Source organism: Manacus candei, unplaced genomic scaffold (genome assembly GCF_025592945.1).
Source record: "Manacus candei isolate 608988 ecotype Guabito, Panama unplaced genomic scaffold, ASM2559294v1 h1tg000034l, whole genome shotgun sequence".
In the NCBI taxonomy this organism is placed as follows: domain Eukaryota; kingdom Metazoa; phylum Chordata; class Aves; order Passeriformes; family Pipridae; genus Manacus; species Manacus candei.
The window spans coordinates 8123529-8136986 of record NW_026138082.1 but is presented as its reverse complement, the minus strand read 5'-3'; the positions used below and the strand labels follow the sequence as shown (position 1 = coordinate 8136986).

Sequence of the window (13458 nt, the reverse complement as noted above, 5' to 3'; positions counted from 1 at the left end):
GTTTCCACGCAGTCTCCTTATACTTTTGGGTAGCTTGGGTTTTTGCTGTGGAAAAAAGGGAGCTGGGGAAGTACAGAAACAGAAGTTTCTGTTTTGGAAATCTGGTACTATTCTTTTAGAGCTGTGCTCTGTTAGTCTGGTGAGCAGTGACACGGGAGAAAATGGATAATAGTAATTTGGAAACTGAGAGAAGCAACTGCATGCAGGAGTTGGCAAGATATAAGTATCTTTATCTTGGATAAGGCTAGAGCAAAATGGGTTCAGTGAAGCTGAAGGAGATGTTGCCAGCAGGAGGAGGAGTGGAATTGAGAAAATAGGTGCTTTGCACATTGCAATTATTGTTTACTCTGTGAGTAAGGATGAATAATACTGTGCTTAACAGATGCAAGAAGATGCCAGAAAGGTAGATATTTCCTGATGGATATGTTTAAAAAATTAAAGGTAGAAACAGATGAAGAGGAGAAACTCTACATCCTTACTTGGATATAGGCCCTAGAAAATACTATTATAAGAGAGCATCAGAATTAAATTGAAAATATTCCTTAGAACATTAAAGAACAAAATGCCATTTCTTTCAAGTACAGCAGCAAGCTGTTTTGAATAACGTCTGTCATATGTTTGGAGGTGAACTTAAGTTTTGATTTATATGGACCTAAATGGACTTAAGTTTTTAAATGTCAATTCTAAGCATGCTGTGATAGTCCCTCGTCTTTCAAATATACTTAAAGAACATCCTGTGCTAGCATAGTGTAGCACAGAAAAAACAAAGGTGAAAACATACAACCACTATGTATATAAAGGATGGTGTACTTATATTATTTTTACATAACTCCATTTGAATTATGGCCAGCAGATGTATTGATAATGATCAGCTGATTTTCTGTCTGACAGATGTTCTAGATTTGTCTCTGCACACTTTTTTAATCAAGTGCATAAATCAAAATTCACTTACACAAAGGTGTGTCAGAATGTGTCCTTCATCATCTTCCTGTGTTGTCTAGTATTGTGCAATGAAGGGAGATTACATCATAGGACAAAGAGGATAGGAGAAAGAGGTGTGCTGGAGAGGAGAGGGAGGGATTCGAAACAAGTACACAAGGTGGGTAAGTTGAAACTCTACTGCAGAAGAGAGTAGTTTAATATAGCGTGAGTTGTAGAGCAGATTTTCTCCATTTAAAAAGTAAACATTTAGGGACCAAAACATCCATGCAGGAGAGAAAAGATGGAAAAAACTCCACAAGGCAGGCTTGAGAAAGTCTTTGGTGTGTTTGAACACTAATGTCATTCTGTAGATCGTCATGTGGACAGGAGTCAACTCGCAACAGCATTATTGTCTTCACTGTATAAATGGCTGAAATGAAATGGGCAGGAACTGCAGCAATAGCGTATTTTAGAACTGGGAACAAATTTTAACAGGTTTACTAAACAAAAGAAGATCCCAAGTATTTTCTGTTCTTGAAGTGTAATTTACAGTGTCTGTACTTGCTCTGGTGAGCATGTGAAGAAAACATTTAGAACACCTACAGTTAAGTAAATATGGACACGCACAAAAAAACATGGGACTGTCTGTAAACATGGATTCTTTCTCCTTATTTTTATATTACATGTCAAGTACTGAATCTTAGCCATTTTAATTAATACATAGTATAGTGCTATATCTGAGAATGTCAATGCATGTACTTTATGTATTTTCTCAAAAGTTGCATTCTTGAATATCCATGATTTTATATTCTTGCCACTTATGGAAAAGATTCATTTGGACTTGACCTGTTTTCATGCAGGACAGGAACCTTCTGCTAAATCTCCAGGTCAGAACTTTTACTTACTGACTCTGGTTAAAGAAAGTGGTTTATTTGCATGTTCAGGTCATCTTTCAGACTTGCAGATTTTACTCGTGCCTTCATTTCTCACCAAAAATTATGCATTTCTTCTATTACAAAGTATTTAGAGATATAAAGAGGATGAAGAATATTTATTCTTGTTTCTGGAGTGACACAGCTGAAAGGCACTTTGAGGGAGAAAATGTTTGTGGTGCAAATGCCAAGTCAGCATCAGTAATCAAATTTCTGCTCCTTCCTTCCTGCAAATCAGAGCAAGTCGTGTTTGATCTCTATTTCTATAATTTTTTATTTCCATGAAATAAAAGCACTAATATTTCCCAACCTTAGAATTTTAGAAAGGGGATTATGATGCTTTGCTTCTTACACGAACGACACTAAAAACACTTACATGATTGTGATTTTCCTTATCCAGTTCTTATCCTAAATACGGACAGTTGTCAAACAGAAGCTGACAGCCTTCCATCGGATTGGTCTCCGGTTCCATCTGTATCCCTTCTCACTCAAAGTACTGACCGTATTTACCCAAAGAGACAAAATTCCTGTTTCCATATTGTGCACAGAACTGCATTCATATAGGGCAAGTAACTATTGTTTTTGAGTAACAGATGCCTAATTATTAGAAATTACTCTGTTAATTATCAGCAATTATTGTGTAAATTCTGGTCTGATAGTCTTTTGTGACTGCTAACGGCAGTTTTCACACACTATCCCTGTGTGCCACTTGCAGACAAGTATCGCCTCTTTCTACTCAGGGTGTTCTCACTTTATCTGTTGCCCTAGGGTGTGATCCTGCAAACACCTCCGTGCCTGATCCAAAGCCCATTTTGGTCAGCAGTTTTCCTATTCAATTCAATGGGCTTTGAGACAGGGAACAAGGGAGTAGAGCGCTGTTGACTCTATTATTTCCAGGATTCAGTTACTTATTAGCTAAAAGTCAAATTCCCAAGCGGAAGTTCAACCAGGCTAACGAGGAGTAGAGGAAAACAAGTGGTTTGGTATCTGCTGGATAAAGAAATTTTATGAAAAATTTCAGTTTGTTTTTTGAGAGGTCTTTTTTGTATAATTTGCTCCTCTGTGAAACGAGTTTGTTCTAACAAGATTGTAAATAAGAGTCTGAGCAAGATTGATAATAAAGAAAACATGCTTTACTTCATACATACTATGACAACAGAGTTTCAGTTTCCTTCCAGGTAGTTGTATGGCAAAACCACTTAAAAAAAGGGAACAGGTCATGAAAAGACATACAGATGGCTGGCAGAAAGGGCTGCTGCTGACCCTGTTCACAGGTTTGTAAGTACAGAGTTGTTCATAGTGCTAATGTGATGTGCAAAGGAAATGGACAGACGTTCTTTTATCTTCAGCTGGGGCAGAAATAAAGCTTAAGCACTCAGTATTGAAATGTATCGGTTTTAATAACAAAAGAACCATTGGGCAAAGCCTATGGCTATTGTATTGTTGAGCAGGTGATTAGCGTCCATCAGGCTACTGTTTGCCTCTTCTGTTTGTTCCGTTTGCAGACGTTGCTATGACGAAAGGAGTCAGCAATGACTGATGTGGAGCCTGTGGTCACAGATTTTGCAGCATCAGGACGGGCAGGGCGCCGCAACGCCTTACCAGATATCCTGGGCTCTCCTGCTGGTGCTGGGACTTCAGACCTGCCACACAAACTGGCTGATCTCTCTGTTTCAGAAGGTAATGGCTGCACATGCAGACAGGAACATTTTTATGCAGTCGTCCTTTGCTTTCTCTTTAAGACTTCTACCACCACACAGTTTTGATGTCAATACTGACATTTATTTCTTCATTTATAAATAAGTTCAACCTTCCAATGCAGTTCTCTCTTGTATCTCCTGATAAGACAAGTTAATGGTAACCCAGACTAAGTCTGCCATATTCACCCACAGATTCAGTGTTCAGCAGCCTGGGGAAACAGTTCAGTGCTGGGAACTGAATTCCAGTTCCCCTTAGGAAGAGCAAACATAGTTGCATTGATGGGCAACTTGGAAAACCCATCGCTCCAGCTATAAATTCAAATGTACTCCTGCACTGAGATAACAGCACAAGACAGCAAGCTGTGGTGTTAATCCAATGACAGCTAACCTAACTCAGGCATATACATTAAGAGTAAGGTTTATAGTGATTTACTCCTGATAGTAGGCTTTCAACTTTGCTATCTGAGACCAGTGCCCAATTTTGCCATGTTCTTTAATTTGATAAGGTGCTCTGTTAATTTAGCACAGGTCTAATCAACACCAGCTTTGCATGTGAGCTTTTTACTTTCAGAGTGACTTCAGGGGGATTTTCATACTCAGAAAAATCTGGTTTCTAATGCATATGAAGTGAATATTATAGGTTGACCTTAAACATGGTTTGCCCCTACTTTTTTAATCAGAATCTTTTCAGCAAACCTTTTCATCTCATGCCCATCACTGTTGCTGCCATGACAAATGCCACCACAACTGATGGTCCCACATCCAGGAGCAGTGATGGTGTGGGTGCAGCACAGGGAAAGGCAAGCCTGCACTGAGTTGTGGAGGGTCCATGAATCTGAAGTAGATTATAGGAGAGATGAGGATGCATGTCCTCATTTTACATTGCCTGAAGCAATTACACGATGTTGAGTTTACAGCTTCCTAAAGCACCATAAAGGCTGGGGGGGAGGATTTATTTGATCACAAATTGTCGTTGCTTTGGTGATTTAATTTATATTCATGTATTTGGGGTTCTGTAATCTAAACCAAACATGGATCTAATCAAAGGAATGCTGGGCAGGTGGAAAGAACACTTCCAGGAGGTGTGACAGGGGACCAAATGACCTTACCCTGACTTGAACTGGGAAAAGAGAGGAAAATAAGAATCTAAATGGGTGCTGGAAGAAGACATTACTTCTGAGAAAGGAAGGTGCAAGGATTTATGAAGAAAATAGGGTGGAAATAAAGAAAAAATTGTGAAAGATGGCAAGGTCAGATACCCTCAGGCTGCAGGGTAATAGTGAGGGGAACTAGGAGAATCTGGAAGAACAGGTGGGATTCCTGTGACAGAGTACAATCAAAGTAAAGCTGGGAGTCCTGTGAGTCCAGTTAAAACTCTTTGTCTCAAAGAGAGATTTTTTTCGCTATGAATATGAACATTATGTCCCTGCAGATTTTCTCCTTCTGGTGTGTGCAGATGAAGCACTGGAAATCCATTCTGAAGTACAAACAGTCACTTAACATTTAATGTTCTGGTTTTCAAATATTATGGGGTTTTTTGTTCCAAATAGCTCTTCTACCTGGCATGGTCAGGCTTCAGCAGGAAAGAATTGTTTCCATTACCAAAGGGGAGATAGATGGGAATTCATATTGTTATTAGTGTCAGGAGCTGTGGAAGTGAAATGACAGGTTCAATCCACTGAAATATTCATTGCTATATTAGGGGTAACTAGCCTTTGTATTGTCTAGAGAAGTGAATCTTGAGGGAGTTGCACCATGTTAGACCACAAAAGAATACAACAGCTATAGATAAGTTTCTCATGTTTGTTTCACTTTAGCCTCTGGAAAGTTTAGTAGTTGGAAAGAATATACTTTCTAAAGCATAAAAATTTTCTCTCTTCAGTCTCCCCCCCCTCGCCAAAATAAACGGGAGAGAGGGAAAATCTTGTTATAAGAAATGTTACAGCATAGTATAAAATAAGTATTTAGCCCTCCAGACAGAATAGTCCTCCTCTCCTAGTACCCATCCAATGTATTAAGAGGAAGAAATGAAACATAGCTATGTTAGTTTTAGCAAAATGTAGTGATGCTTTCTTACAAATACAGGTACCAGCACTGCCGAGATTTGAAGAACAATTAAGATCATGGAATTGTACTTTGTTTTTGTCATTGACATATAGCTGTGCCAGAGATTGCTGGAAGGGAGCAGATTCTGTTATCAGCAGTTTACAGCAGTGATAATAGGAAATGAATACAGGATGCAGTTAGGTTCACTGACTGTTTGGATGCTTTTTGGGGATGGCAATTCCATAAGCATCAGATAGGAATTACAGCCTCGTTGTGTTGTAAGTTGAACTTTTGAGGAGGCAGCAAGCAAATTGAGAAGACTTCATCAAAATGGAAAGACAGTTTTGAAGATCAAATACTGTGACAGGGAGTTTGTTTGCAAAACATTTGGAGCTCAAACAGGCATCTCTTTTTGCCTGTTTCAGGCTATAACAATGAATTGTTAAAAATTGAAAGTCATTTGCAGCTCAGAAGAATGAAGTTAGATAAATGAGAGAAGTGCAGAAGATGGAACATGTGGCTATATAAAGTATGCCCTATTTTGTTTCTGCTCTGAAATTCAGATTCAGTGAAGATTATGGGAAGTGGTGAGGAGGACTCTCTCCATCTTGTTTCAAATTTAGCTAATACTCATTGTATCATACATTTCCTCTTTCTAAAATGCTTTCAGCTCCTGTCATAGTGAAAAATCAGGAACAGGATGTGCTAATACCTTTTGTCTGTCTTAGAAAAGAGATTTGCTTTATTTATACAAGGATAGTAGCTGTGTGATACAGATGTCCATGTACTCTGCAAGCCACACCACATTAATGTTCTGATGAGATTAGAGGGAGAGATTCTGGCACCAGCTGTTTATCTTGGAGCCTAACTCTGAAATGAAGACCATCTGTATCCTGTCTGATTGTCCTCTTATGGTGCATAAGTTTTGGAGGGTGGAGACTTTCCACAGGTGATCTGGTGGGAGGTTGTACTGGAACCAAGTTAAACAGCTGATTGGTGTCACTGGTGATCCAAAGGTTGAAGAGGAGGCTGCAAGACGCAAAGAGAGAGCAAAGCAGCTATACTGGTCTCCCACATTTGGTAATCTGCATTAGGGCACCATTCTGTCAATAACCTTTATTGTTTGCTGATTTTTTCCTAGGTGACTATGTATAACTATCTTGATACACTCAGCAGCTTAACACCTGTTTGCACACCTAAGTGCTACCAACTATGAGATTAGATTTCCTCTAACCAACTGTTTTCCTCTACCCTGTTTGCAAGACTCCTCTATTATTAGACATCCAACCCTGTACAGAAACAGCCAATAGAAGATATTGCTTTGTCTGCCTTACCACAACAGTGCTGTGACACCTAATGTTGAAGGGTGTCAAATAACTCAGTTCTTTATTTACCAGTATAGACCTCCGAAGTCTCTAAACGTCTAGCCAGAATTAAAAACATAATCAGTTGCTGCCAACAGCTTTAGCTGATGAATTGTGTACAGCATTATATATTTGCTATGATATGTAGAGATCAAGACATGTAACTCTTTTGGGTGTTTGTGATATTTTATAGCAAGTCTCCAGGGCAAATAGCTGAAAATGTACTCCTTGGATTATTGCTGTTAAAGTAGAAGATGGTACAGCCAGAGTAGACTTCTCCTTGTCCCCAAAAACTATGTGCTGCCATAGATTTGGGTATTCTGTTACCTCTGGTACTGCCATGTGGGGTTTGAAGGTAATGTGAAAATTATTATGGTTATAAAGGAAATTGAGGGAAGAGAAGTTCCTGTTTCTTAGTGATTAAACTTGAGGATCAAAAGAAACAGTGTGGAACTCTTCATATAATGACCAGGCACACTGGGGAGCTTTTACGTATATTAGTCATGTAAGAATTCAACTCTAATCTATAGAAGAGCAAACTTCCAAATCAGAGTAATAAAAAATCCCTCCTCTTGTGAAGACAGGGTGAATTCACATAGGTATTTCTTGGCAAAGAAGGTCAGACAGATAACTGGCATGTTCATAAACTGTAACATTATCTACCTGAAACCAAGCAGTGCTCAAAGGAATGTAATATTGTAACTTGTCTATGGAAATGACCCATGTAAAAAAAGAATAACAGTAATACAGAGTTATTTCCAATTTGTTTCTTAAAGCCAAATACACATTGATCAGTCTGTGCAAGAAACAGACAAATCAACACCAACAGGCAATTGCTTTTGAAAGATCCTCTGCAAGGTCTTTATCTTGCAAGTTAATTTCTGTTTCTAAAGCATCCAGGACTGTGGTAATAAAGAGCCAGTCCAAACAGAGATGAACTCAAATATTTGGCTGCATTAAAAAAGCTATGAGAATGTGTGTGGTATAAATATTTAATTCTGTCTATTTTTAGATGCAGGAGCAGAGGGTGGAGAAGTCCCATCATCCAAAGCCTTGCTGGAAAGTCAAGAGGCGGAACAAAAAGGCAATGATTCTTAACACCTAAGGACTGCTGGGTTAATGAAACCTATCAACAGACTTTCCAGCTTCCCTTTGTCACCCTTTCTGAAGTGTGGTAGCAACTTTAGGAGCATAGACATGGTTTTGCAACACACTTGTATCTAGATGACATTAATGTGGATGACATACTGTTTTTAATACTGTCATCCTTCAAAACCAGTGTTCTACACATCCAAATGGGAAGAGAACTAAAGAATGTATCTCTTGTTTGGGGTTTTGTCATGGTTATAGTATTCATCCTAACTAATCTTCTTTGACAGTTCCAACTAATATATTTAGCAGATGTTCCAAGAATGATTGTTTCAAAATAAAAATCCTGTATCTTAATTTCCTAAAACAGCTTCTCTCTGACACAGAGGTGTATTCACTCTCTCCACCATGATATTAAGTATATATTAGATTACAGACATTATCTGTAATTTATCTCCTGAGATTTTTGTTCTCATTAGACATATGTAGATGGGTGTGAGAAATTAAAAAAAAAGAAAATGTTTCCTTTTCCTGTCTCTAAAAGGTTTTGTAAACTACTTAAATACCACTGTTTTCAAACTCTCCTTAGCGCTATTTGATTATGGCATATCTCCCACTCTTACAGTCTTGCCACTTCTGTAATTTGTTTTCAAGCTGAATATTATAGCTGTTCATGTGTATCTAAAATAAAGTAGCCATGTTTGTATATGATGAATATTGTTTAATCTCACTGTGGAAATTAATTATCTATAATCTTTTCTGTCTTGGGTTGATTCCTTGATGTTTCTCCTGTATGACAAAACCCTATAATACATGCTTCTTTTATTTTATCTAGAGTTTGCTTTATTGTTTGCTGACAATGAAGATGTTTCAATCATTGTGATTTTTACAAAGATTTTAAGTAAAGCTTTTTGTCTCTTGAAGGGAATTGTTTTGCTATCGAGGCCATGCTCCTGAAAATACTTGGCATTCATTCCCTTATTGTAGGAGACCTAAGATTCAGGTACAGGCAAGCACCTTCACTATAGCCTGGGTAGCAGCCATTTACATACATCGTGAAACCTAACCAACACCTGCAATCAAATGCTTTTATTTGCCCACTGTTGCGTTGTAGCCAGACAGAGGAAGCATCTTTGATGGGTACATTCCACATTTGACTGGTATTCCATCTATAAAATATCTGTGTATTCTACAGCTGGCAGAGAACTTGTAAGAGGCCTCTCTGTACAACTTCCATTCCTGCTGTGCACTTACTCATGCCCTGCTGTTTGGGGACCATTCAATAAAGGATCCAGTTGCAACTGAACTGACATTTACTTCCCTTCTCTTTAACCTGTATTCATGTAACAAGTGCAACATCTCAGGGGTTTTTTCAGGTTTGAAAAGGTAAAATAACTTACTCCATTGGAGAAAAACAAGTGACGTAAGAGAGTCTGAGAGACTGAAGTAGCTGATGCGGGAGGATCAGCATTGTAAACCACAGTGGAGAGGGATTTGGAGACAACTATATTTGTGGCACGCACTCTTGTTCTGGGTTGCAGTCTCATTCTCCTATACCAGCCTCCTTTATAGCATCACAGTACATAAAATTGGCAAATTATAAGAAGCTATAATGATCCCATGGAAATCAAGTAACCAAGTACTACTGAAACAGTATTCCTTATATGCTTTAGGTGGAGCATATGCTAATGTGCTCTTCTGGGTCACAACCTATATTGAATTCTGCACATTTGCAGTTGCAGCACTGAATATATTTAGATTCTTTGATAGAATACAGACACTGAAATTTGGGCTACAGGAATAGATACTTTTAGTACTTTGTTAGCCTAAGATGATTTGAAGTTTTTTACTATTAAAACACCAATTATGAACCAGCTGAATTTAGCAAATTATTCATGTGCTAAATTCTATATAAAAATAATTCCACAGCTATATACATAAATGGAGTTAACTGCTCACAAATGTATAGCTTAGAACTAGTCAAAAGTGCTCAACACCCTGGAGAAAGAAGAATTTTAACAGAAAATTTGAAAAAAATACCTAAGTAGTAAAAACTAAGATTTAAAATGCAACTCAATTAAAAGTGGGATGAACGTTTCTAAAATATCTATAATATGTTATACAGTGGTACACGTGTATTACCTAGTTGCATATTAACCAAGCTACACACACAGAAATGCTTCTTTGCCACATGCATGTACTGTTTGCATCTAAACAATTATTAGTCTAGACTGCATGAGAGAGCTCATTCAGAAATAGAAGAGGAATATTTAGTTATGCCTGGATTTTTTCAAATCTTTCAGATTCTGAGCCAGGTGAATATTTTTGACCAGTATAAACTGAACCACAAACTGATTGGTGTGGGAGACATTGTGCCAAATAATCTTTGAACACGAGCAGAGTTTATTAGTTGTGCATTATGCTTGACTCAGGCAGATGGGAGCTAGCCCCTTTAGAGCTGTCTGGGGGGACTGTATTCCATGCTGTCCAGGAATCTGGGGTTTAGGTGGGTTTACTGTCTTAAGCGCAGCCAAAGTTGGGAAAGCTCTGGTTCATGTTGTTGTTAGTATCTTGAAGATAGGTAATAGACCTACTAAATCTCAGCTGAGCCTGTAAAGAACAAATGAAGTGCTTCTGAATATACTTTTCATTGAGCCAGTTTATCCAGTTTCAACCATTATCCAGTCTGTACCACCTCCCATTAGCTTAACTAATGGGTTATTGAGGACAGTGCATTCTCTTAATTCACTGTGGCCAAAAAGTTATGGCCTTGAATCAGCAGGGTATTTTAAAACGTGCTTAACTTAAAATGCAGACTAGTCTCACAGGAGTCAACAGAACTACTTAGGTGCCTAAAATTAGGTACATACTTAATTACCTTGATAAATTACTGCAGCAAACTTCTATTAAGGCTAATCTGGTATTATAATGCATTAATCCCAATTTCCATTCCAGCAAGTGCGGCATAGGCAATAGTAACTTTTTCATCATCGTACAGCACTATTCTGAGCTTTTATAAAGAATTTCATTTTAGTACCAAGAAAAAAGTTAACTTTGTTGTTTCCAAATTTTAAAACTTAATGAAACAATTATCTATTCTTACCCACTCTGCATATTTAAAACAAAACAACAAAACCAAACAAAACTACAAACAAAGAAAACCAACAAAACAAACAAAAAACCCAGGAAATACCCTTGTAATTTTATTGTGCACATATAAAACAATTTAGGTATTTTGAATATACAGAAAATTAACCATGATATTTGCCAGATGTCATTAAGAGGGTAATTTTCTTTGGGTCAGCCCTTCATCATAAGCTTCTTTTAAGCAGTGGATGAATATATATTCTGAGGCACATCTTTTGTTCCTATAGAACAGGAGAGTTCAATTTTTTATCTGAAAAGTAATAAAAGACTAAATAGATTTGAAGTAGGGGACTGATTATCAGAATGTTAATTAGATAATTTGAAGTAATTAAGGATTTTTTAAAATGAAGCTTATTTGCTGATTCTTCATACAGATATGTACCTGTGCTATGTACCATCTTTTTGGTGCAGTACTGCATAGGCTGAACTTGGGTGGATGAAATGAGTGGCAAAGCAGTTCACAAGGTAGTGTATTTTAAAAGAAATTTCCAAATCAGTGATAGTGCAGCCATATGCAGGTCAAATTTAGTTATCACTGAAGACAAAAATTGGTTCTATACTAGCTACACTGTGAGTTATATCTAGCTTTAGTTTTAAGTCATGAGTTACTAATCAAACAGAAAATATTTCCCGATTCAGAAAGTCCATAAACACAAATGCTTGGAGGCAAGGAAGCTAATCAGTGGAAATGTTTGCACTATCCAAGACATCTTACTTAGTTATATCCATCTGTGACCTGACCCACAGCGGCCACTTCTCTGTTTTGCAACTTTCATACAATGGTGATCATACAAAATTATAACTCCACTTGCATTACTTAAAAATTACAACAGAGCAGAGGCTAGAAGAGATTTAAACTACACTTAACCATCAGTAAGCCAAATATCCTTTAGGTATCACACACACAAAGAGGAATACTTAAAGATTTAGCAAATCAGGATTAGTTTGTATTCCTCTTTACGGTCTGATGGAGCTCTGTGTGTGATAAAGCCTGTGAAAAGGAATTGAGCAGAGATTTCTGCATGGATTTCTCCACTGGTTTGGCACAGCTTATAAACCCCACAGTCCAGACAGCACAGACCAGTGGGGCTGAGCCCGCTGGGGCGCTTGCTCTGAAGTAGAAATAGCAAAGGCTTAAACGGTCCTGCCATCTAGTGGGGTCTTCAGCTTTCAGGTAGGTTGTGCAAGGAAGTGGAGACAGTTTAAGAGACCTCAAACCCAGCTGCAAACTGGCCTGCTGAGAGGCCGACTGTCTCCAGCTCATCTGAGACGTTCATTCCAGGGGTTTTGCTAAGGGCCCAGAACCCTGGTGCCTCTGTATTCAGAAATGTAGGTGATGGCAAACAGGAGGCATCTCATGTTCCAACCCATAAATTCTGTAGTAAAACAGGTGCCTGAGCCTAGCTTGGTACCCAGCTTTGAGTGCAATTTCGGCTGGGGTGTCAATCCCACCACAGCAGACTGGTTTTGACCTCTTGTTAGGGAGAACTCAGTTTCATCTTCCCAACCTGAAGCTGTTCTACTAGTAATTAGCAATAAATGCTGAGAGCTGTTACTTTATGTTACTATTTTGGTTTATTTCCCTTGTCAGCCCAATGGGGCCAGTTCATATCCGAAGATGGCTGGGAGTGATAGGAAGCCTAAAGGGTGTCACTTCACCTTGTTTTTGCACCATAGCCTAATGCCAGATCTCTGGATTTTAGTGCAAGACTTGGATTTGATGGATTTTTTCTTTTTTTCCTGGGTGCTGTGGGCTTTTCTGTGTTAAACATGTACTCAACAACTGCCTGCAATTTAAAGGGTCCTGATGTGAGGATCTGGACAATCCCTACCAGGGCTTTATTCCTGGCACTCTGCTATGCAGGGATTGGTGGTGTAAACCCAGTGCTTACCATACAGTGTACGGAAAAGCTAATCTGTGGCTGGTTTAACCTTTCTGTGTATTTTGGTTTGGATGTTTGTTTTGTTTGTTTGTTTTGGTTTTTTTTTTCCCAGATCTCTAGGGCATGTTTGCAAATTATATACCAGCAGGGTAAACACAAAAGGAAGGAGCACGTGAACTGCAGTTAACCTTCAGCAGTATTCCAGAGGTGTGTTTCTCATAACGCGCCCACTTTCCTTAGGTTGCAGGAACACCTTTTCCCCAAGGACGGGCTCCGCAGCCGCCGGGCGGCACCTCCCGCTCGGCGGGCACAAGGTGGCGCCCGAGCCTTGCCAGGGACACGGCCGAGCCCTCGCCTTCCTCAGCCCTCGCCTTCC

General features: G+C 38.7%; 1 protein-coding gene across 7 annotated transcripts in view; it reads left to right on the top strand.

Moving 5' to 3' along the window:
- Positions 1-8882, top strand: part of PKIB (cAMP-dependent protein kinase inhibitor beta) — a 53547-nt gene extending 44665 nt beyond the window's left edge. For all 7 annotated transcript variants that reach the window (XM_051792316.1, XM_051792313.1, XM_051792318.1 and 4 more), the window contains exons 2-3: positions 3359-3533; positions 7976-8882. In XM_051792316.1, coding sequence (XP_051648276.1) covers positions 3386-3533; positions 7976-8061 — 234 coding nt within the window. In that variant the 5' untranslated portion in view covers positions 3359-3385 and the 3' untranslated portion in view covers positions 8062-8882. The remainder of the gene's footprint in view (positions 1-3358; positions 3534-7975) is intronic.
- Positions 8883-13458: the final 4576 nt, after the last annotated feature.